The 27,035-nt window shown below is 37.0% G+C and overlaps 1 protein-coding gene across 3 annotated transcripts in view; it reads left to right on the top strand.

Moving 5' to 3' along the window:
* The window catches only part of LOC145283515 (endoplasmic reticulum-Golgi intermediate compartment protein 1-like), a 346,880-nt gene extending 338,036 nt beyond the window's left edge, over positions 1–8,844 (top strand). For all 3 annotated transcript variants that reach the window (XM_080132353.1, XM_080132352.1, XM_080132351.1), the window contains one exon: positions 8,521–8,844. In XM_080132353.1, coding sequence (XP_079988479.1) covers positions 8,521–8,628 — 108 coding nt within the window. In that variant the 3' untranslated portion in view covers positions 8,629–8,844. The remainder of the gene's footprint in view (positions 1–8,520) is intronic.
* Positions 8,845–27,035: the final 18,191 nt, after the last annotated feature.

Consider the following 27,035-nt stretch of genomic DNA (forward strand, 5'->3'; position numbering starts at 1 on the left):
ATTGCAAGTACAGTACGTTAGTGTGGAGATTTGATGAAGTGTTTACTTAAGGGGGCGGTTCATTAGGAATTTGTTAACGTTGGACTTGAACACATCTAAGGTGGGAAGCAGGCAGACGGAACAGAGTTCCACAGGCGTGCAGTTCTAAGAAAGAAGCTTTGTTCATGGAATCCACGTTTTGAGACTGCTTCTGGTATAGTACACGGTTTTCTAGAAGAAATCCATTTAAATTTCTGTAGAATCATTCGATGATACCATTACCAGAGTGGACGTATGCACAGCGGAATCAAAGTTGGATTTTCCACTTGTCCAAGAAAGTTTTAACAAGCTGCTCCAAAAAGGAGTAGCATTATCTGTCAGAATCCCTGTTAGCGAAGTTAACATTTTATACAGCCTAACATCGCTTGTAAAAGAGTATCTTCCGTTGGTTGATAATACTTGTCGCATCTTTCCAAGGAAGACGTCGCCAGATAGCAAACCGAGTGAGACCACAAGCAATTAAAATCCAAAAATGAATCCTGTAACAATGTGTACTATCCATCGCTTGTGCCATGTTTGTTGAAAATTTAAAGCAGTCGCTGACCAGTTTGTGGGTGACAGATCGATCGACTGATACTCTTCACATTCTCTGACAATGGTTTTCACAGCAGTGCTAGTAACCCCAGAGTAGATTTGTTTTACAAAATAGAGTGTCTACCTCATACCGGGATGACCGCTTTGTTTGTGAATAATCTTGATCTGGTTAAGACGAACTTAGCTCACGGACACAGTGCGGGCAGGCTGCATAGGCCCAGTGTTCCTCTTAATTGCACCCCGCCACCTCTGAGTCACTCTCGTCAATCGATCTTTTTTTTCACATGGGGGATCACCACTTATCAAGGCCCGGAAGCCATTCGGGGATGAGGGTTATTGTGTTTACAATAATCAATGGGATAATATCGTAGTAATAGTTGGTATTGGAGATTTGATAAAGTGTCTTACTTAAGGGGGCGATTAATCAAGAATTTGTTTATGTTGGACATGAAGACATCCAAGTTGTAGTCAGGTGGGAAACAGGCAGACGGAAGAGACTTCCACAGGCGTGCACTTCTCAGAAAGAATCTTTGTTCATAAAATCTACGTTTTTATTTAGGTACAGATAAAGAGTGGGGGAAATTACTGACAGTGGTTTTAGCTAGACGAGTGTTTATTGTGAAAGATTGGCGAGGGGGGACCAGAGATTAGAGCTGGGACGAGCACTTGCTATGGAAAAAAACGATAAAACAAAGACAGGCTCGCAACGTCTTTTCTGTGGGAGAGAGGTTGCAGGGAAGAGAAAAGAGCATGCTCCACTAAGCCATGAAGTCTATTTTGTACTTTGTCAAGGCAGGATAGGCTGTTTTTAGAAGCTCCAGTCCAGATATGGCAGCAGTACTCCATCTTTGGACGTACTTGGCTTTTATACAGATAGAGAATTGCATCAGTAGTGAGATATCTTCTGGAGCGGTAGAAGGATCCCCCCATTTTCCCAGTGGCCCGGGCAACAGACTTGATATACGTGTTCCATTTCAGATCAGGAGTAAAGGTGAAACCCAGGAGCTTGTCAAAACATAGAGCCTCCCCAAGACGAGAGCCATCCATTTCAATTGATGTTAGATGAGGAACAGAGCGATCTGCCTTGTTTTGGGTAGATCTTACCAAGGATACATCGACGGCGCATATTCCTTCACCAATTTTATTATAGTGTCAAGCTGTCATTGAATAAGCATATCACTTAAAATGCCGCTAGCAAGAGATCTTGAAACAACCTGTACCTTAAAATCTTGGCTGTCACTGATCCATTTCCCCGTATCGGTTCTTTCTTTGTGCAATATAATGAGAACCTCCTTAATCATAGTTTTAAGAGGGGCATTGTCAACGTTGTCATCCCACTAAGCGATAACGCCAGATGCTCCCCACTTGATGAACGTCGCGGAAATATAAAGCTAACTACTCAAGGGAAGGGACCCAACCAATTTGTTACATAATGAAAATATATTCCATCGCGTGACGACATGAGACATATCTGGGATTTTGTTTCCTTTTATGCAATACAGAGTGTTATCCACTCTCAGACCTATAAACCAACTACTTGTGCACGATCCTGTAGTCTCTCCGGTTCTTTGCTGAGGAGGCCAGTTCTATACAGATGTGCCTTAACACATGCTATGGATACAACATTGCTACATTGAGTCCAAACGCTATGCAAGTCAGACAATAGCTTCATCCCTTAATTGGTACAGTTTGATAGGGGCAAAGTGTTCAGTGCACATGTATCTGAAGATATACCTTGCAAAGGTTTAATACTGATACATTTGATCCTTCCCGCCGCCATTCCCTAAACTTTTCAGTACATATGTCAACATAAGCTGTAAATGAGTCCACGTGCTCGTTTAACTCCCGATAGTCGATAGTCACCACTGCATTTATATTTGCCCTCTATCGCCACCACAACAGTGGGGTTACTATCTTTAAGAGCATATCTGAGAAAATTGACCATATCCTGTCTGCTCATCCTTCGGCTAACATTCACATTTGCAGTGACTTCAATGTCCATGATGTGGAATGGCTGACCCACTCAAATAAAACCGATGACGAGGGGAGGTTTTGTCATGATTTTGCCATTGCTTATGACCTCACTCAGATTGTTCACGAACCCACCCATGTGCCCGATACACCCGTTCAATATGCAAGCCTTCTAGACCTTTTCCTCACAACATCCCCTGAGTTGTGTTCATGTTCTGTTCTATCTCTTCTGGGATCCTCTGACCACTCCATTGTAACAGTTAAGATAAAAATGAAATGTAATAAGTCTTCAGATGTACCTCTCCACCGTACTGTATATTGATACTCTATGGCTGACTGGGATAGCTTCAGTGCATTCATATCTGACCTACCTCTGCATTCCATGTTTAAAAAGGATGTGTCCTCTATAGTATCAGACCTGACCGAATGGTCAATTGTAGGCATAGCTCGATTCATACCATTAAAAAAATTCCAACAAAAACCTAACAGTCAGCCATGGTTCTCCCCTGAATGTGCTGCTGCCATCGTGCATAGAAATCACTTTTTCCATAGCTACCAACGTAATAGATGTACTGAGACTAAAGCTGCTTTCAGGACTGCCAGCAACCACTGTAAAAGAGTAATAAAACATGCAAGAGAGCTATATGCTCAGTCTATTAAATTCAAAGTAGCTGAGCAGCGGCTTGCTTCCCACCAGTTCTGGCAAATAGAAAACAGGGTCTTGACCAGAAGCGTGCATTCTATCCCAACTATCATCAATGGCCCTGAGGTAATCTCGTCAGCATCAGACAAGGCCAGACTATTTGCCAAGAACTTTGCATCTAATTCTACCCTATGCGACAAAGGCTATCAACTCCCTGTATTTCCTCCTATAACAGAAAACACGCTATGCAACATACAAATATCTGTGCGTGAGGTCGCCAAGCTAATCAAGAACCTTGAAGCAACTGGCCCTGACGGCATTCCAGTTATAGTGCGTAAAAAGCTCCAACCAGAACTTGCACCCAAACTTACAAAACTGTTTAAGCGTTGCCTTAAGGAGAAGTGCTTTCCAACACCCTCGAAACCTCATCAGTATGCCCTGTATTTAACAATTCAAGGTATAAGTTGTATCCCTCTCAGTACAGCCCAATAAGTCTCCTGTGTGTCATGATGAAGTTGCTGGAATCCATATTAAATAGAGAAGTAGTCAACCACCTCAGCAGAAATAACCTCCTTAGTGACATGCAATGTTGTTTCCGTTCTGCTAGATCTACAGCAGATGTGCTTACTCATGTGTATATCTCATAGGATTAGTGAATCTCTTGACAAATGCTTCTTTTTTAAGGCAATTGCTCTTGACGTATCAAAGGCATTCGATAAGGTTTGGCACAAAGGCCTACTTCACAAGATTTCCTGTTACGGTATAACTGGAAATGTTTTCTCAATAATTGAACCGTTTCTCTCTGATAGACTCATAAGAGTAGTGGTTGATGGACAGAAATCAGAAGCACGCAGTATTTATGCTGGAGTCCATCAGGGGTCCATCCTAAGCCAAACTCTCTTCCTGATTTACATCAATGATCTCCAAAACACATACTTAAATCATTCGTTGACATTTATGCTGATGACACGAGCATCTATGGCAGCACATCAAAGGCCGTAAATGACAAAGTTCTCTCTAATTCTCTCTCCTTTGATCTTGAGCACGTGGTACAATGGGGGAATAGGTGGCTGGTCACATTTAATTCATCCAAAACCAAGCTTCTATCTTTACATCATCAACGCTCTGATCCCCATCTGGCATCAATTGAAATAGATGGCTCTCGTCTTGGAGAGGTTCCATGTTTTGACAAGCTTCTGGGTTTGACCTTTACTCCTGATCTGAAATGGAACACGTACATCAAATCTGTTGCCAGGGAGGCTGGGAAAATGGGGGGATTCCTAGTACTGCCCCAGAAGATATCTCACTATTGATGCAATTATCTATCTGTATTAAAGCCAAGTACGTCCAAAGATGGAGTACTGCTGCAACATCTGGGCAGGAGCTGCTAAAAACAGCCTATCCTGCCTTGACAAAGTACAAAATAGACTTCGTATACCCTTTTCTCTTCCCTGCAAAATCTCTCCCACAGAAGAGACGTTGCGAGTCTGTCTTTGTTTTATCGTTATTTCCATGGCAGGTGCTCGTCTGAGCTCCAATCACCCGTCCCCTTTCGCCAATCTTTCACGAGAAACACCCGTCTGGCTGAAACTACTGTCAATAATTTTCCCCACTCTTTATCTGTGCCTAACTCCAAACGTAGATTCCATGAGCAAAGCTTCTTTCTTAGAACTGCAGGCCAGTGGAACTCTCTGTCGCTTGCCTGTTTCCCACCTGACTACAATTTGGACGTCTTCAAGTCCAACATAAACAAACTCCTGACAAACCGCCCCCTTAAGTAAGACACTCTATCAAAACCCCAAATACTTATGATTACTACAATACTATCCCATTGATTACTGTACACGCAATAACCCTTATCCCTGAGTGGCCTCCGGGCCTTGATAAGTGGTGACCCTCATGTAAAAAAAAAGCGTTGGTGTTACTTTTTGTTTGTTCTGCTGGATGACTTTTATTAGTGGGATCAAATCATCTGGAGGTCTCCAATTCTTCTTCTGTGTAAGAGACCAACCACCCATTACCAACCCAGACTTGTAACTCTTTATTGTATTCTGCACAAGCTCTTGCAAGAATGTTCTACTCTAGTACTCTGTCGCATAATCAATCTGGCGTCTGATCACCTGACCACTTCCATAACATCATCCAGGATTTGGTGAGCTGATCGAACTCCGCATGAATGTCAGTCTGTCCCAGTTCTGTTATCATACCCAGAGCGAGTGTCGCCTCAGCAAAATGTACCTTGCCTTCTTCATCGATATGCTAGCCGTCGATGACGTCTATTCTCAGCAGGAGGTCGAATCCCAATAATTTTTTGTTTACCACTAGTACGTAAATTTTCAGAGGATTTCTGCTGGTCACTATTAAACTTATGCTGCCAACACTGGTTTATAAGGCATTTCCCACCTGCCGTGAGAATGGTCGTAATTTTACGTACTTTGAGTTAACGTTAACAACCCACTCACAACAGATTAGGAGTATCCGGAATTCTCCAACGCTATCCGATCTACCCCATTGTTTTTTTTTACTTTATTATGGGAGCACTTTTTCTAGTTTATGTGAGAAAGTAGTGCTAACCTCTCGTCCCTTGTCTCCTTGCCCAGACACCTCAATGCGACATGTCCTTGTTGTTGGCACCAAAAATACCGTGTCTCTGAGAGAGGTCTTCTTGCTTTCTCTCCAGGTTGCCAACAGTCTCTGGCAAAGTGATTGTGACCTCTACACTTGTGGCATTGCACTGCAACTGCGTCTTGCTAATCCAGGGTTTAAAGTGGGTCCACGGACACACAAGGAAGAAATCTACATAATACGACCGCAGCTACAACGGGTTCACTCACCTTTACTTCTTCTGTCATGAGATTTCGAGCCTTAGCAAGACTCTATTCTAGAGTCATGTGCTCCATCTTTGAGGTCTCATGCAATTGTTGTCTAACCGAAGTGGGAAGTCCCGACGCAAAAGCACAATTTAGTCACTTATCAGAGGGATTTTCATTGATCAAACGTCTCAGATCCTGTAGGTCACCCAAGTATTCGCTACAGTTTCCACACGGTGCAAAATGCAACAAAAGAGTCTGGTACAAAAGCTATGAGAAGGGCTTGTTTCCCCTGCTTTAAATCCTTCCTCTGGTCACTGGTTAATCGTTGGTACACTGACAGTGACAGTGTGAGTCATGGAACATGCTCAACGTTGACAACACTGCATGTTTCACACATCAACTCTTATTGTTTCAACCATTTGGACATTGTGTGCCATAAAATTCGAGAATCAGTCGAATGTCAAACGCTTTGCCTCCCATCTGCGTTTGATTATTGGTTAACGGAGAATTAGCTTGCTCTGCAAGATCGCGACATCGTAACTTTTCTACCTACGTAACGAAGAACTGCCCTACTCCCTCTCAAGCTGAGTTCTTTTATCCGCCTCAGATGTCGCTCAGTCAAAAGGGTTTATCATGTTCTTCACGTCTTGTTGCATAAATCAAGGTACATCTCTTGCATGTTCTCTTTTTCTTCTTTCCATGTGCGAATGTCAGAAAGAACACACCCTTTGTTTCTTTGCGATAAGCATATTAGTAACATTACCACTACAATATGTGTATAATCATTGCCGGGATCCAACAATCTGGGAATAGACATGTATATTACAAATTATTATCAAATTCCTGACTGGCAAAAACATTCCAAAGAAGACACCGATTGAACCTATCTCTTTGTCTGTTTGTCACTCTCTCTCTCTTACTCTCCCTCTTCTTCGCTGCACGAAACAATATATCGAGATGCGTGTATAATTATTGCCGAGATCCAACGATCCGGCAACAGGCAAGTATATTTAGTATTTTTACATAGTAGAGTCTTGACTAGAAAAAAAAAAGAAGAGAATAACTGACCCCTTCCCCTCCCTCTCTCTCTGCCCGAAACAATGCATCGAAATATTTGTATAATCATTGTCGGATCCCGGCAACACACAGTCCCAGAAGGATCTCCAGAAGAAGCAATTAGCCCCAAAAGTTGCAACTCATGTAATAAAGTGTGACACTTCTGCGTTACACGGACGGCGCCATTGTTAGGGGGCGATAACTCCAATTTCTCTTGGTCAAATAACATGCCAAATAAATAACAAACATATTTGAAAACACAACATTTATTGTTAAGAAATGTATCAATATATAATTGTAAAACATTTATTGTTAAGAAATGTATCAATTTATAATTGTAAAACATTTATTGTTAAGAAATGTATCAATTTATAATTGTAAAACCTTTATTGAAAAGTCTACGTAAGAAAGTATAATTTTAATAAAATAATTTTTGAATAAAAGCAACATCGGATTTTTTTCGCGAAACAGTTTTTGAATTCACGTAAAATTGGACTTTTCCGAACAATTTTATATTTAAATGAAATATTTTTTGAATTAAAGCAACGTTAGATTTTTTTTTAATGAAACCTTTTTTGAATTAAAGTAAAAGTGTCGCTGTAACAAAATATAGTTTAAATTATTTTGTGGCACCTGTTGAAGGGTCAACAAAATTATATACATGATATATTATAGTTTTTATTTTTAAGTTAATAAACAATTTGAATAGAATGAAGTGAATGAATGTAGTCGATTTATTGTCACCGTTCTTTGATCGAGAAGCACCCCCTGGCAACAGTTTAGTGAAACGCACCAAAAATGGAACCATTAGTGTAATGCAGAAGTGCCTAAAGCGTAGACGGGCGTATGCAAATGCCGAGACGTGTACAAAGAAAAATACTATAAAAAGAGCGTGTGCAAGGATTGACAGTCTCGTTCGAGAGTACGTTCTAGATCACATTTAAGAACACGGTCGAAACGACGTTCGAGAAGACAGAGGCCAGAGTGAAGAAGCACGTTATGGACGTTGGTGATGATACAGCCGTAAGAAGAAGTAACGCATGACGGAAGAATGAGTAAATAGATGTTGTTGTTACAATAAAAAAGAGTCGAGTTATTACTTGTTCTATGTTTCTTGCGACATAAACTGCTACAACGTGTGGGTCCCGTGAGTAGACGTATGTAACATTACATTCTGATTATTTTTACATAATCTTCAAAAAAAAAAAAGCGTGACCAGTATTTCAAGCAACTATCTTAACTTTACATACTTCAACAACATATAATCACAGGTTTGCACTAGTGCGTTGGGGTCAAACTTGGAACCCTAATACCTAATTGCACGATCAAAACTTAACTTTTAAATCATTTTTACCCCAAGTAATACGTAACAACATTTTGGTATTCTATATTTATATGTAAAACTGTTATTTTTGAAAAGAGTTCTAAAATATTTCTACAAATTTTATTATTTTCTATTCATAGGTGTGTGCAATCATTGGAGGAACCTTCACCGTTGCGAGCATCATCGACTCCTGCATTTTTACTGCTTCCGAGCTATTCAAGAAAGCAGAGATGGGGAAACTCACATGATAATGGATCGCATCACACCTATATACATATATATTTATATATACATATATTTTTATATATACATATATTTTTATATATACATATAGATATATGTATATACTTATGTATATATATACATATATATTTATTTATGTATATATATACATATATATATTTATGCATATATATATATGTATATATACATATGATTTGAATAAATATGTTTTATTTATCAAATATGCTTACAGATATATTTTATTAAAGAATGATAAAGCATGCTGAAACTGACATGATTAATTCTTCTCGGAGAAGCCAAATTTACACATTTAAATATATTATTATATATAGCTCGCTAAGCATTTATTCATGATTGCGTGGTTACCTAACATTTCCTATCATCCATCCATCCATCCATCCATCCATCCATCCTTCCATCCATCCATATTTATGTCAATCTATATTTTTATCTATATTCCTATATTTCCTTCTATCTATCTATCTATCTATCTATCTATCTATCTATCTATTAAAAAAATCAAAATAAAAAAAAATAACAGAAACAAGAAGAATGAAAACGGTGCTACATGTTTTTAATAAGGACGTGTTAAATAAGGTTTTACAGGCTTTTATAAATCAAGATATACACAATGATCTAATTTAAAAAAAAGTGTATCAGCAAAAATATGTTATAAAAGTACACGTTACAATTCTGAAAGCCTAACCGCAACAAATCGCCACCTATTCAGTCGTATTTTAAGAGTCATAGCATATTGTTTGACACATCTCTTTTGATTTGTGCTAGTCTACTTGAAACTATTTGTCTGCAATTTGTTATGAATACATTTTTATTCGGTGCAGTTTTAACCGAAAATACTTATTCCGACTAAAAACCTGCTAGAGTGGAGACAGACTTTTGATGTGTCGATATCGGTCAGCACAAAACAAAAAGAAATAAATTATCTTTAAAAAGAAAGAAAAAAATATCAACATTTTTTCTAAATAGAAGGCAGATGGTTAGTTTTAAACCAAAACTATCAAACAATTATAAGATAATAATAAATTTCAAAATATGTGTCTATTCGACGGTGTTATTGGCTTTATATTCGGTATAAGTGAATCCCTGTTTAAAATAGGTAATATTTATTCCGTTATATTTATGCATAAATTAGTGAAGTTAGTTACACTGACCATAAAATAAAATTTAAACCGAATAAAATTTATACAGAAAGTCGGGGTGACCGGCACTAAACCAAATATTTTGCTTACGAGAAGAGATAATGTCCAGCAGGACGGTCTTTTAAGACTACACATAACAAAAAATCAGTATTCATTTTACAATTGTTTGTTAGTTTGCTTGTTTGTTTTTGTTTTACGGCATATCAACCCTTTTCAGATTATTTAATGCCGAATCCAGTGATTTTGAAGAACAATTTTTTAATAGAGTATATTTGTTTTTTTTTTTAAAGTCGATTTCTATTTAACCCACAGTTGGGACCCTAACAGGTACAACCACTCTGGATCAGAGTGGACCTGGGACCAATGGCAATTAAAGGGTGGCTCCACACTCCCCAAAGCCCGCAAGCTGGGGACTCACCATCGGATATAGTTTAAGGTCATATCCAGGACCATTTTACAATTGAAATTATAAAACGAAAATTAATAGAAATCCACTGTTTAGATGCACTGAAAAAATTAAATTAAAAACATGACCGTTAGAAGATCAGACACGTGCGATATTTTTTATTTTTTAAATAAAAATTCATTTGTTTAAAGTTTCTAATTTTCGGCTTTTAACAGAACTCTCATCAGGAAATGTTTTTAGACAATATGTTTTGTTTTACTTACCATGGTGTAGTTCAACGCAGTCTCTATTAATATAGGTGTTGTATCGTCCAGTGCAGTGGGTAAGCGCACCATGGCAAGAAAGAAAAAAGTATTCTATAAAAAAATCCTGATAATGGCTATTTTATAAGCTGAAAATAGAAGCTTTAAATAAATGAATGTTTATATAAAAAATAAAAATAAAATATCGTCATGTCTGATCTTCTAACCGTCATGTTTTGAATTACATTTTCTCCGTGTATCTAAACTAGATTTCAATTAATTTTTACATATGTACGCACGATCGTGTGTACCGACTAGACTGGACAATGCAATACCTATCTTCGACAAATATAGTCGGCGTCGAACTGCACTATGGCAAATAAAAAAATCTATTGTCTAAAAACGATACCTGATGAGGGCTTTGTTATAAGCCGAAAATTAGAAGCTTTAAATAAATGAATGTTCATTTAAAAATAAAATATCGCACGGGATCTTCTAACTGTTATGCTTTGAGTTTATAAAAAGAATTATGGGAACTATTAACAGAAATATCGTTCTATAATATTAAAATACAATTTAGACAAAACGTTTAAATGTAATGTTTTTGTTGACACCGGCATTACATATAATTTAATATAAAGGTCATGTGATAATTTTGCATAGAAAATCGTTGATAAAAATCATGGAAACTAATTACTTCTTCGGAAATAGTAGTCGCAATAGTAGTATCATCCATTATCTTGTGAATACGAGTAAAGTAAAAGAAAAAGAAGAAGAAATATTGAAATGGCATGACGCGTGAAAATCTTCAATTTATTTGACAGATTTATAACAGGGTTACTAATAAACAAAAACAACACATTTAACATGGGTAGTACCATGAAAGCTCTATACATCCGAATTAAGGAACACACACAGACACAAGCATCATCAGTTTTAAATACCTTAATACCTGTTAAAACACTGACAGAGTCATCAAAGTTAGCATCTAGGTTACGGAACGAAACGTGGGAAATTTTCGCATAAAAAGAAGCCCTGTTCATTTCACTGCTACGACCAGAACTTAATAACAGATTGAAATTTGGCTACACCTTTTATAATATAGCATACAAAATACCTGGCTTTACAATACAATAACAAAATTAAGCCATTACGATTATGTACAATAATGATAACAATACAATAATACAATAATACTCCCAATAAAAATATAAAAATTAAAAGCAGATAAAAATAGTTGTAATTATAAACTAAAATACATAAACAAATAAGTAAAAACAAGAAATAAAGTAATTGTGAGAGTTATGCCCCTCTTTTTTCGTTTTCAAAAAAAACAGACAGCAGAACTATTAGACCTGAATTTGAATGACTACAATATGTCAATTCTAAATTAATACCTATTACTTTATAGGAAAGTAAATACATAGATTATCACTTGTACTTATCTCCTTCCTCAACGTCAACTTCTCATTCCTTGCATTGCAATAGCTTTCTAAAACTTCCCTAAATACATAACTCACACAATGATTCAAGCAAACCACATTTCAAAGGATAATATGCATGTTTTTCTTTAATGTTTATTTTATTTAATAGATTATCAATGAGAAAGTGCAATAACTCGATTCGGTTGGGTGCGTGATAAAAATATAAACAACAAATTCATCGAGCAATGCCGGGGAGGCCCTTTCTGTCTGCATCTGAGTTTGCGTGCACGCGTGTTCAAGCTTTCTTGTGCATACGTGTTGAAGCATTCATTCGTGTATGCACGTGTGTTTGCAAAAAATGTTGCAATATTACACTTATTATGACATTAATACGTCTTGACATTCTTTAAAAAAGTAATTTGACATCTTATATTTGCTCAAAGTAATTTTGACATCTTATATTTGCTCAAAGAACATAAATGAAAATGAAATGTTTGGATTTATGGAGGGCAATGGCCACATATCTGGTGTACGTGAAATCTTGGATTAAAGAAAACCCCTTATTATTTATGCTGTATTTATGAATAAACTAGTGATGTCAGTTACACTAACTATAAAGTTAGGCTTCATTTCCCAACTTCTGCGGTAGCCGACTTAGAACAAGTTAAGTTTTAGTGAGTAATCCAGCTACAACGAAATAGAGTGAAACTTAAGAGACTGGCATTAAACCAATCACTGCTGACAAGGATTGAATGTAAAAAAACCTGTCGAGTGATAAGTTAAAATCTGACCATATCATTAGTATTAAGGTTAAAGATTTATATGCTTTTTTCGTTAATTTTTTTTTTTTTACTCAATAGACATTGTTCCAGACAAAACATGAAGCCACTTAATATAAGGAGCTAAAAATATAACTTTAAAAAATATGAAAAAAAAACTAGCCAATTATAATTGTTATAAGTAGAGCTAGGACAACAGAATATTCTCCTTCTTGTTTTAAATCTCAAGTATATATCCGACACAGTTTGACACCGTTAATCTACCGAAAACCATATCACTTTATATAAAAACATATATATATACTAGAGTATCAAAACAATGAAAAGAATATTCTGTTGTCCTAGTCCTAGTTATAAGGATAAACGTTGACCCAGAAAACTGCAGCTCTTCTCGCATATGGAATGTGAGTACTAAAGGGTAAAATAAGGGTATTTGGGTTACAAGGCTGCCGAAAGTAATGTAATCTTTCCACTCTCTTTAATACTTATTTAAGGTATTTATTTGCTTCCCCACCAAAGCAAATTAGACACAAGGCCGTTTTTAATGTGGAGTAAAAACCAGCTCACCTAAAAGTAGGCAAAAAGGGGGCACTCTGGTTACCAAAAATAATAATTGTCACTGTATAGAGGGTTTCCCCTCCATTGACTGGTACAAATTATCTTAAGTGCAGCATCTGCAGAACAGATGCTATACTTTGATCACTGCCCGAAGGCCAAGAACAACAGAGTATTTATTTGCTCCCCACCGAGCAAATTAGGCACAAGGCCGATTTTTAAAGTGAAGAGTGAAGAGAAAATGGGAACCAACTCCCCGGGGAGTAGGGGAGCTGTATAGTGACAATTTGTATGAAGGGTTGCCCCTACATTGACCAAGGTCTTATATGTGGGGTTTCCCCCACATATGGTCTTTGCTTGCAGTATCTGCTGGAACAGATGGTATTTATTTGCTCCCCCACCGAGCAAATTAGGCACAAGGCCGATTTTTAATGTGAGGAGTGAAGGGAGGGGGAAGGGGAAAAGGGGACCAGCTCCCGAGAGGTGGGAAATGGGAGCTGGTTAAAGGTCAGGCATGTGGGGTTGCCCCCACATCTGGTCTTTGCTAGTCATAGCTTGCAGTATCTGCCGGAACAGATGGTATTTATTTGCTCCCCCACCGAGCAAATTAGGCACAAGGCCGATTTTTAATGTGAGGAGTGAAGGGAGGGGGAAGGGGAAAAGGGGACCAGCTCCCGAGAGGTGGGAAATGGGAGCTGGTTAATGGTCAGGCATGTGGGGTTGCCCCCACATCTGGTCTTTGCTAGTCATAGCTAGTCATAGCTTGCAGTATCTGCCGGAACAGATGGTATTTATTTGCTCCCCCACCGAGCAAATTAGGCACAAGGCCGATTTTTAATGTGAGGAGTGAAGGGAGGGGGAAGGAAAAAAGGGGACCAGCTCCCGAGAGGTGGGAAATGGGAGCTGGTTAAAGGTCAGGCATGTGGGGTTGCCCCCACATCTGGTCTTTGCTAGTCATAGCTAGTCATAGCTTGCAGTATCTGCCGGAACATATGGTATTTATTTGCTTCCCCACCGAGCAAATTAGGCACAAGGCCGATTTTTAATGTGAGGTAAAAACCAGCTCCCCTAAAAGTAGGCAAAAAGGGGGCACTCTGGTTACCAAAAATAATAATTGTCCCAGTATAGAGGGTTTCCCCTCCATTGACTGGTACAAATTATCTTAAGTGCAGCATCTGCTGGAACAGATACTACACCTTGATCCCAGCCCGAAGGCCAAGAACAACAGAACAAAGCAAGCCTGGTTTGGAATTATTAAGCTGGTTTAGTGTTCAAAACAGAAAAGTATATTTAAGGAATTCGTAAATATTACAATCTGTGTTATCAAAATTAATCGTACAATTATTATCATCTTGAGGGTTATCTGCACGAGATGTCTGTCCATGTAACCTCCGACCTTCGTCAGGAGTAAAAGTCGCCATATTTTGCAGGAAAAAAGAGGGCTGTTCTGTACTCTAAGCTTTCGAAGTTTTGGATCAAGTAGGAAGTAATTTTACACAAATTATAAAGATAGTTTAATTATCAGGCGGCCCCAAGGGTATAATTTTTAACTTATAGTGAAATTTCTAATTAAATACATCAACCAATCGTAAGTTCTTAAAAAAATGCTATTTAGTGTGTGCAAACATAATGTCGTTTTTTAACGTTACAATATACATATATATATATATATATATATATATATATATATATATATATATATATACATATATATATATATATATATTTATCTATAAAACGACATTATTTTTGCACCAACCTAATATTTAGGAAAGTAAGAGGTTGTAGCTAATCGTGTGTTATCCGTTTTTTTTGTTTTTAACCAAACGTAGGTTTTTTTTTAAATTTAAAAAGAAAATCTAAATAAAAAAAAAACTTCGCAAACATTCAGAACTAAACATAAATGTTTCTATTGATTATTCCTGATTTCAAACAAAATAATACATTACACACTCGAGTTTTGCGATTCAGCAGACGTCATAACTTTTAATTAAGTTAACTAAACGATTTAGTTGGTTAACAAATTGATTTAGTTAATTTGATTATACTTTCCAACAACACACCTCTACTCCTGAAAGCAAAAGATGTTTCTTTTACATGAAACAAAGATAATAACAATATAATATTTAAATAAATGTATGAGATGAGATATTTTACTCACATTTTTTTTACGCTTTATAATGTTGTGTGCAACTTGGTTAATGTTCACATGTTTCGGCCGTTATGCTCTCCGGAATTCTTAAAGATAACATTTGCTTAATTAAATAATAATAATAATAATAATAATAATAATAATAATAATAATAATAATAATAATAATAATAATAAATTCCGTTAATTTCCAACTGAAAACTTTATTGTAAACGACTGGGTAAGACTTGTTTTATTCCGCCTTATATATTTTTGATATATAATATCAGTTATGATTCCATAAGTTATTTCAACAGGATTGGATTAAAAGAGCACAATCACACCATGATACTTGATTTTTGCATTTTAAACTCTGATTCAAGACATTGTATATAAAAATAATTTTGTAATACAAACAGTAACTTCTCTACAGTGCAATGTTAACTACAGTATATTGTGAGCTTATTCACTGGGGAGAGGCATGTGAATTGGAACAAACATATGAATTAAGTGTATAAACATCTGCACGACGCGCATACAGGTATAAAAACAGGTTCAGATATACATATATATATATATATGCACATGGATACTTAAGGAAAAAAAAATTAGTAGAGATATGTATTTTTATGGAATATTTTATTGAGGATATTATTGGGTGGGAAGTCTTGTTTTGTTAGGTCAAGGAATTTTTTTCCTAGATAAGTTTTGATCTTTAAATTGAACGGTGGGGGGGGGGGTGAACCATATGATTTTCCATGTTCTCTTATTTCTGGATGTTTTAGTGTTAGGTGTAGATATATTCTAGTTTTGTATTTTTGTATCCGCTGTCTTTGAGTACTTTATCATAGAACGGTTTGTGGGTGTGAAAAATGTCTGCATTAGATGAATTGCAACTTATTCTTTGCTAATAGAGTTAGGGATGTGTTTAATTATAGATTTTTGATGGTTTGAATTTGGATTTACATCTATGGGGTTTGTGTTATCATTTTCATAGGGTGCGTATATTTTGCTTTTTTTTAGATCTAGAGTTAGGTCCAGGAAATTAACAATTCTGATATTTGAAACTATTTCGACTTAGAAGTTATTCTTCTAAATTCTGTGAGGATTGTCTTCTTCATTTTTTTACATTTAGGTTCGTTCGAGTCTTTTATAACCATAAGTCCATTATATCTATCTAAACTTATATTATCTATTTGAATATCTTTAGTTAAGTTATACAAAATATATAATCCTACTAGGTCGGTCACCGCGGCTGAATCCAGACCCTATAGAAACGTCAAATTTTACACATCTAACGCAAAATGCCATAAAATGGTTAGATGCGTAAAATTCAATGATACATTAAATTTTACAGATCTAACCCTTTTGGTAGCAGAACGTAGTTTCGATCCCCGGATCGATGTTGTAAAACGTTTTTGACTCCTAATGGGGGCATTACACAAATGATTTTGACAATCGTTTTTATAACCACCGGTTGTAGTAATCAACAAATGAAAACGTTCCAAAGTTACTATAAAAATTGTCGAATTTTGAATTACATGGCTATGTCACGAACCGCATTTGAATACTTAGCCGCCATCTTTGTTACTGGAAATTACTTCACACTCAGTATCGAGACTGCACTCTGTTCAACATAATGTCTCAACACGTAACAGGTTATGCGCTTAGCCATCATCTTTTCTATGACGGATCGGAATCTAAATTCCAAATGTTGGCAGGTAACATTTCCGGGGTATCTAAGAATTCGAAAACTACACAAAGTGATAGAATCTCCAACAGAGAATCCTAACGATCCCGAATAACTCGAAAAGAACGCGACTGTTTTTGCAGATCTGATTCAATGCTTAGACGATAGAAGTCTGTCTCTGATTATAAGAGACGCCTTGGATGACGGGCAGAAAGCATTAAACATATTAAGAGAACATTGTTTATCAAAACGGAAACCGAAAATAATATAATTATATACAGAACTAACGTCTCTGAAACGTAACGAGGATGAAATTATTGCCGACTACATTATTAGGACAGAAACAACCGCCAATGCCTTAAAACTCTCAGGTGAAATAATAAGCGATAGCTTGTTGATATCAATGACCCTCAACGGACTTCCAGCTGATTTAAAACCATTTACAACTGTTATACCGCAAAAGGACAAACCCATCAATTTCAGCGAATTTAAAATGGCAATGCCCAGTTACGAAGAGACTAATCGTATGCTCGTGGACAATAATAACTTCAGCAATATTATGAGGTTCAAACATGCTTCTCAAAAACAGACACCACGAAATTACGAACCTCACCACAACGTGTTCCCCACAAAGTAATTTTCCTAAGAAAAAGAATAAAATTATCTGCTATAATTGGGGACAACCCAACCACAAAAGTTTCCAATATATATATATATATATATATATATATATATATATATATATATAAGTTTTCGATATAAAAGCTCTAAAATGGATTCCGTAAAAATCGTTGAGAACTTTGAAGGAGAGTATAGATTTCTATTCACATGTAACTTTGACAATACCACAAACGGTAAAAATATCCTTGTAGACTGTGGTACTACAGCACACGTTATCACCAAGGAATCTGATTTTGTTAATTTTGATTCAAACTTTATCCACAAAGTCATTCTTTTGAATTTGCCGACGGAAGTCAAATAAATGATATAGTCTTTAAAAGAGGCGATGCTAAAATATCCCTAAAAATAATAAAGGCGAAATCTGTAACTGTATTCTAAAAAATGCTCTGTTCCTACCTACAAGACATATTTTCCGTGCAGGCTGCAATTAAACAAGGTGCGAATATAAAGTTTGGCCAAAACAAGTCAAAATTGATATACACCAATTGACATTAAAGAAAATGGCCGACTATATTATTTAAAAAGCATAGTTCCCTCAAAAACTGCCTGTCACGACTTGAAAACCTGGCATAAAATTCTAGGACACTGCAATACAGCTGATATTAAAAAATTACAAAATGTAGTCGAAGGGATAAAAATAATACCTTCAAACGATCTCCCAAGTTGTGATGTGTGTGCACATGGGAAAATGACAAAATATATAAGCAGAACGCCTGACAAGAAAGCCACGAAAATTCTCTCACTGTTGCATTATGACTTAGCAGATCCGATCAGCCCGATGGGGAGAAATAATCGAAGGTACGTTTTGAACTTTATTGATGATTTTTCTGGTTTAATTATAGTTTATTTTCTAAAAAAACAAATCCGACACTATCCTCGCCACTAAGAAATATTTTGCGGATATGGCCCCGTACGGCTCGGTAAAATGTATTCTCTAAGACAATGGGACAGAATTTACTAGTAAAGACTGTGAGTTTCTATTAATTAACCACCGTATTAAACACGAAGAATCTGCGCCGTATTCCCTTTTCCAAAATGGCACCGCTGAAAGGGCATGGCGACCCCTTTTTGACATGACAAGATTCCTACTTATCGAATCGAAATTAGCGCATAGTTTATGGACATACGCTTTAATGGAAGTAGCATATATCAGGAATAGATCGCTAGGAAAAAACGCCGTATGAAGCGTTTTGCGGTGTAAAACCTAAAACGAACTGAATGCATATATTTGGTTCAGATTGTTTTGCATTAATACAAAATACCAGTAAACTTAATACTAAAAGTGAAAAAGGTATTTTCGTAGGTTACGATAAAAACAGTCCAGCATATTTAATCTACTTTCCATGCCATAAAAAGGGCATATGTGTACAATTCAATGATACATTTAATTTTAAAACTGGCGATCCAGTGGATGAACAACATGAAGAAATATTACCAAACATCTTAATCGATCACAATGAAAATATTAATAACGACGATAATTACGGTAGAACTACTGACGAAAATATTAACCAGACACGTCGATACCCAATAAGGGAGCGGAAAAGACCAGACTTCTTACAAATTGAAAAGATACAAGACTACGAAGTGGATTACTGTTATTCGTTGAAAAGCGCACCAGAAAGTTATAATGAGGGAATTAATTCACAAAATCACCAATAATGGAAACAAGCTATGATATTCGAATTGAAAACTTTATCTGAAAATAACACATACGAAATAATGGCAAAACCAACAGATAAAAATATAATTTCTTCACGCTGGGGTTTTTCCAAACAAAGTAACAGGCTCTGCCAATAACACTTTTGAAGCAAGATTTGTTGCAAAAGGTTTTTCATAAATTTAGGAGTGGAATATTTTGCAACATTTTCACCAATGACAAATATTACGACAATTAGAATTTTATTACAACTTGCCGCTCAATACAATTTAAAAATACATCAAATGGATGTAAAAATGTTTATTTAAATACTCCGATTGACTGTGAAATCTATATTTACCCTCCAGTCGGATTTAAAATGAGAAATAAAAATTGCGTGTGGAAATTAAATAAATCGTTATATGGACTAAAACACAGTGCTCACAATTGAAATCTAACACTCCATAATTATTTAATGGAACAGGAATTCAAGCAATGTCCCGTAGACGCGTGCTTGTATACCAAAAACGTAGGTAATAAATTTGTGATTTTGGTTTTTTGAGTTGACGATATATTACTCGCCGCAAACTGTGACAACACTTTAAAAGATGTTAAAAATTAATTAAATAAAAAAAATTTAAAATGGTCGATCTTGAACGACTGTCATGGTTTCTCGGTATTAAATTTATCTGTGAAAATGAAACTATAACTATGAACCAATCACGGTACATTGAAAAGATTCTGCTCAAGTTCGGAATGCAAGGTTGCAAACCGCGTATAACTTCCGTCGAAATGGACATAAATAAAAATATAGAGACCGAAACAAAATCCATAGATAATCGATTATACAGAGAACTGGTTGGAAGCCTCATTTATTTGATAACCGCAACTAGGCCTGAGATATGTTACACTGTAACAAAGCTATCTCAAAACTTATCGAGACCAACAATTAAGGACCTTAAATGTGTAAAACAAATCCTTCGTTATCTAAAAGGAACAAAGGAACAATCTTTAAGATTTAAAAAGTCTACATATGCTCTAAATTTAGAAGGATTTTCAGGTAACTCTGAGGATAGAAAAAGTATAACGGGGTATTGTTTTAGACTGTCAAGGACTGGACCTATGATATCTTGGAAAACTAAAAAGCAACAAATTGTTGCCCTTTCTACTTGTGAATCAACATTTGTGGCGCTCACCCATTCTGCGCAGGAGGCAATTTTTCTGAACACCCTTCTAAAATCTATTTTAAAACCTAATCTAAGTAAAAAACCTACAGTAATTCATTGTGAAAATCAGAGCAGTAGCTTATTAGCAAACAATTCTATGATTCATCAAAGGTCGACGCATATTGATATCAGACATTATTTTATAAGGAATGAAATAAGTAAAAAATCTATTACTCTTACTTATATAACGGCTGAGAATAATATAGGCGACATTTTCACTAAACCTATAAAAAGGATAACATTAAAACGTTTTAAAAGATTGTGGAATCTAATAATGAATAAATCTCTTTTCAGAAACCCAAAAAGAGAAGTATGAACAGTCGAAATAACATAAACAACAAAAAAAACCAAACAAACAAATAAAAAACTCAATGTGATTTACAAAAATGATGGCTTCTTTTTGCACTCATTATACCAATATATTAATTCTTTTTGATCAATGAGAATAAAGACGAATTCCTTCAAAACAAAAAACAAAAAAAGCAAAAACAAAAAAACAAAACAAAAAAAAAACAATTATTTTATTGATTTATTTTTATTTGTTCATTTATTTGTTTATTTTTATTTATTTATTTATTTTTCTTTCCTTTTCTCAAGTCAAACCAAAATTGAATCCGAAAGGATTTTTCCATTATATCAAAAAGGGTGTGTGTAAAATGTTTTTGACTCCTAATGGGGTAGATATTTAATTGCTGCCCACATCAGAAATATTTCGCACAAGGTCAGAAGGTGGGGTTTCAAGTAGGCTCCCCTAAAGGAGGGGCACTCCTGCAATTGCAAAAAATTGCCTGAGTAACCCCGTCGGTATTCCCCGGTCGGGGCGCCTCATGCAGTAAGCGATAACCTTACTCCACCGGAAAGCCCAGTGGCAAGGCCTGGGAGGGTAGACCTGCTTGGTATAACCCAGGCGGTGTACCTCAGTCCGACAGGTGCTGGGTCAGTTCCCGGCCCCTCACCTGTCGGGCTGAGTGTCAAGTAACGAATCCTTGACGAGTACTCTACTCTGTCTCCCTGCAGCCGAAGCCGTTAGGAGACCTTCCCCATCACAAGTAATGGGGGTAATTTAAATTGCTGCCCACATCAGCAATATTTCGCACAAGGCTGGGAAAGTGGGGAACTAAGCAGGCACCCTTAAAGGAAGGGCACTCCTGCAATTGTAAACATTGCCTGAGTAACCCCGTCGGCATTCTCCGATCGGGGCGCCTCAGGCAGTAAGCTATAAACTTACTCTACCGGAAAGCCCAGTGGCAAGGCCTGGGAGGGTGGACCCAGGCGGTGTACCTCAGTCCGACAGGTACTGGATCGGTTCCTGGCCCTTCACCTGTCAAGCTGAGTGTCAAGTAACGAATTCTTGACGAGTACTTCTACTGTTTCACTGCAGTCGAAGCCGCTAGAAGACCTTCCCCATCAGGCTAGTGGTGGGGGTATTACACAAATGATTTTGACAATCGTTTTTATAACCACCGGTTGTGGTAATCAACCAATGAAAACGTTTCAAAGTGACTATAAAAATTGTCGAATTTTGAATTCAATAAGTTCGCCGCATTTTATTCTTAGCCGCCATTTTTGTTACTGGAAATTACTTCACACTCAGCATCGAGACTACACTTATTAATCAACACTTAACAAAGGTCAACTTGATCTTTTTTAATCCATTGATCTCCGTTGTTTAGTAGCATAGTTGTTCTACATTTCTTTATAGTTTACATTTCATTCTTTGATATATCCGAGGTAAGGGTGGCAAATTCTAAAACCCCATATAAGTATTCTTTGGTAATAACTTTCAATGTCGAATTAGATTTTTTTTACATGGAAGTAACCACTTATCAAGGCCCGGAGGCCACTCGGGGATAAGGGTTATCGCGTGTACAATAATAAATAGGATAATATCGTAGTAATCATTAGTAATGGAGATTTGATAATGTGCCTTACTTAAGGGGCAGTTTATCAGGAATTTTTTATGTTGGACGTGAAGAAATCCAAGTTGTAGTCAGGTGGTAAACAGGCAAACGGAACAGAGTTCCACAGGCGTGCACTTCTGAGAAAGAAGCTTTGCTCATGGAATCTACGTTAAAGTTTTGCCACAGATAAAGAATGGAGAAAATTATTGATAGTGGTTTCTGCTAGACGGGTGTTTTTCGTGAAAGATTGGCGAGGGGGGACCAGAACTTGGAGCGCAGACGCCCACTTGCCATGGAAATAACGATAAAACAAATACAGGCTTGCAACGTCTCTTCTGTGGGAGAGAGGTTGCAGGGAAGAGAAAAGGGCACCCCCCACTAAGCTACGAAGTCTATCTTATACTCTGTTAAGGCAGAATAAGCTGTTTTTTGCAGCTCCTGCTCAGATGTGGCAGCAGTACTACATCCTTGGACGTATTTGGCTTTAATATAGATAGTGAATTGGATCAGCAGTGAGATATCTTCTGGAGCGGTAGAAGGATCCTACCAATTTTTCAGCGACCTTGGCAATAGACTTGATGTACGTCCATTTCAGATCAGGAGTAAAGGTTAATCCTAGAAGCTTACAAAAAAAAATGGAGCCTCCCCTAGACGAGATCCATCCATTTCAATTGATGCTAGATGGGGATCGGAGCGTAATGATGTAAAGATAGAAGCTTAGTTTTAGATGCATTAAAAGTAACCAGCCACCTCTTCTCCCATTGTACCACGCGCTCAAGATCAGAGGAGAGATAATCAGAGAGAACTTTGTCATTTACGGCCTTTAAAGTGTTGCCATAGATGGCCGTGTCATCAGCATAGATGTCAGCGAATGATTTAAGTATGTGTTTTGGGAGATCATTGATGCATATCAGGAAGAAAGTTGGACCCAGGATGGACCCCTGAGGGACTCCAACATTAATACTGTGGGCCTTTGATTTCTGCCCATCAACCACTACTCTTATGAGTCTACCAGAGAGAAATGATGCAATAATTGAGAAAACATTTCCAGTTATACCGTAGCTGGAAATCTTGTGAAGTAGGCCTTTATGTCATACCTTATCGAAGACCTTTGATATGTCAAGAGCAATTGCCCTAGAAAGGAAGCCTTTGTCGAGAGATTCACTATTCCTATGAGATATAACCGTTAGCATATCTGCTGTAAATCTGGCAGAACAGAAATCATATTGTGTGAAGGTTATTTCTGCTGAGGTTGTTGACTATTTCTTTATTTAATATGGATTCCAGCAACTTATTCATGACACACAGGAGACTTATTGGTCTGTACTGAGAGGGAGATGACTTATCACCTGAATTCTTAAATATAGGGAATACTGATGAGGTTTTCCAGGGTGTTGGAAAGCACTTCTTCTTAAGGCAATGCTTAAAAAGTTTTGTAAGTATGGGGGAAAGTTCTGGTTGAAGCTTTTTCAACACTATAATTGGAATGCCGTCAGGGCCAGTTCTTTACTGGAATCAAAGTTCTTGATAAGCTTGGCGACCTCACGCACAGGATAAAGGAGCAATTCTCTTTATTTTCAATGTTGGAGAATCATTGTATCGTTTCAGCCGCATTAATTCATAGGTTAAGTTTATAGGTCATTTTGAGTTGTTCATGTATTCTTCCAAGAATTTGTTTTTACTGATTTTGCCTATTTCTGTTCTGGTACGATTTATTAATCTAGTTTTAGGTTTTTGTGGAAGGTGGGTTTATGATCTTTTAATAGTATATATGCTTCTCTTTCTTACAGCTTTTTTTACTCTTTTGTCGGTTATTTTTTACTATCAGAGTTTATTTTCTGGACGATATCATGATTAGATTTTTTATAGTTTGTTGTAATGTTTTGTTTAAGTAATTTTTTATATTCAGGTTTTTCTAGTTTGTAAAAGTTATGAGTTTTATCGGCTTTTACGAAAGATGTGCTTAAATTTGGTAATTTTGTTGACTGTTTAGTCCGGTTGTTTTGGGAAAGGATTTTTCTTTTATGAAAAGTTATTCTTTTAATCATGTTTTATAAATCTTCTGGCTGTTGGACAAATGGTGCTCTTTCCTGATTCTTAAATCCGAAAAGGATTTTGTTTCATTGTCATTTCGTGATCCGTTTACATAAAAGTAGGCTTTCCATTTAATTCTCCTCAGGAATTCTTCTGTTTTTCTCATGAGAGTGATTAGCTCATTTCAGTTTGTGGTGATAGGTATATTCTTTAAAAGGTGTGGCAATTAATTTTTTCCATATTTACAGATTACGATCCAACAATTGGGAGTGCTCGACTGCAACAGGAGCGCGTATTGCTTTTCGGTGGGAAGATACCCAAAAAATGAAAATAATTGAATTTCAACAAAGGTCGTTGATAGTGCTCAATCATAAGAGAGCAAGTTATATTTAAACAAAATTTTTTATGCAAATACAGTCATATCTTGCTACGATGTTCAGACCGTTTCAATCATATTAGATATCATCAGCTAAAATAATTCCACGCTCTGTACTAAGGCTAGAGATAAAATAGCATTAGGCCTGATAAATTTTCTGAAATTAACACAAACGTGGATTTATTTTTCTACCGTCAGAGTGAGAAGAACTTTATTTAAGTAATATACTTAATATCTACAATTACCCTATGCTCGCTTGTATTAATAAAGAGGCCCCGTTGATACCTCTACCAAACCACTGGATATAGCTTGTAATTAACTGTTACTATAATTGTAACTGAAATCTACAGTTACATTAGCTGCGGCACTAGAACCTTTTTCTGAATAGATACGATGATTTATCCCCAACCTTAATGACTGCCTAAAAATGTGAATTCCGAATCACGAAATAATTGGTTCTCTTTACCTCCAAGACGACTGCCTATGTCTAACCTGCATGCAAAATAGGGGAAAAGAAAGGAAGATTTTATTCTTTTCTCTCAAACTAAAACAATACTGTAAACTCTAAATCCAAATGAAACTTTACTTCATTCTGTAAGTAAATAACCCCGACCCTTAAAAGCTAACAATTTGCCCCCTCTAGACGCCACTAAAACCTTACATTATTCATACGCCTTAGTAGTGGAATCCTTAGCCTCAAGCTCCTAACTTCCACATACTAACCGCCTAACAGTCTTCACTAAACATCTAAACATTTCTACCCCTGATATGCATTAGAGTTCATTCCTATCCAGTTAGGTACTTACCAGCTAAAGTATGCACTCGGATGCAAAGCGATCTTCATTACATAGCAATTGCCTCTTCCTAGATGGTTTTGTAACAAACAATGCTAAACCAAATCCGATACTCCCTGTCATGCAAAACTCTCTATGACTCTTAAATGAAAACTGAAATTATCTCCCACTCAGTAGTGGAAACACTGACAAACTTCCATTTGCACCTACTGAAAACTTGCCCAAATATCTATTTACTTAATTATACATACGAAATACACCATAACTTAAAATGTACCTCCAGTTACATCCTGAGTGTACTGCACTTACACCTTAACCTTCGTAAACCTAAATATACAGTGACTGGGCAAAATTTCTTAGCTCAATTCCTAATACCTACTCAAACTATAACTTCACCTACACCTGAACCTTCGTAAACCTAAATATACAGTGACTGGGCTAAATTATTAACTCAATTCCTAATACCTACTGAAACTATAACGTTATCCTGAACCTAAACTTACATAAAGTTTAAAAAAAAATGGAAAAACCTCAGGTTAAAGTCCTAATCCGCACTAACGCTTTTCTAACAAGCCTCCCCACAAAACCGCTTCCACTGCATGCACCTAAATCACTTTGAAGAGTGTAAGTGTTCATTAGATATATAACCTCTGCAAACTAACCCTGTAACATTAACTAACTACGCGGGGTCGCAAAAATACCTGGAGTAGGACCCAGGTGCGGAGCAAACCCGCTCAGGGCTGATGGACCTAGTAGGTCTTCCCAGATCACCCGTCTAGGAGAAGAAAAACTCTGAAACTAAACCCAAGGGGAGGGAGGCCTCTCCTGTCTTGGACTACAACCTTCCTAGAGCTGGTGACTCAAACAAATTAACGGTCTGCAAACTTAAATTGCTTAAGGAGTAGATAAGCTCTGTCTATCGCCGGCTTCCATACTCCTTCTTTGCCGGCTTCCATACTCCTTCTTTGCGCAGAGCTTCGCCGGCTTCCATAATCCTTCTTTGCGCAGAGACACTATCACAAGTGAATCGACAAAACACTTAGTGGTAGATCTTGTTTCTTGTCTAGGGCATTGAATGCCGTTCCCCCACTCCCGACACACCCCACCCCTTATAACTGGGCACTTGGGAGTGCTTGAATACCACGCATGCCTGTGCAATTAGATTGGGGTGATCTTCTTCTGATGGGCTGGAGGTACCGGATTGAGAGTTCCTGGCTGCTGTTTCCGACTGGTAGTACAGGTGGCCTAACTCTTTGGTAGCGCTAAGAGCAGTTGCTCCGTCAACAGCTGTATAATATCGGGATGTTTGTAGTGCCATGTCGCGCATGGAAAGGGACCCTGCACTCATCCCCGATGGGCTTTCCCGAGGCCACAG

This window comes from Euprymna scolopes, chromosome 8 (assembly GCF_053919585.1).
Source record: "Euprymna scolopes isolate OS-2025 chromosome 8, ASM5391958v1, whole genome shotgun sequence".
NCBI lineage: Eukaryota > Metazoa > Mollusca > Cephalopoda > Sepiida > Sepiolidae > Euprymna > Euprymna scolopes.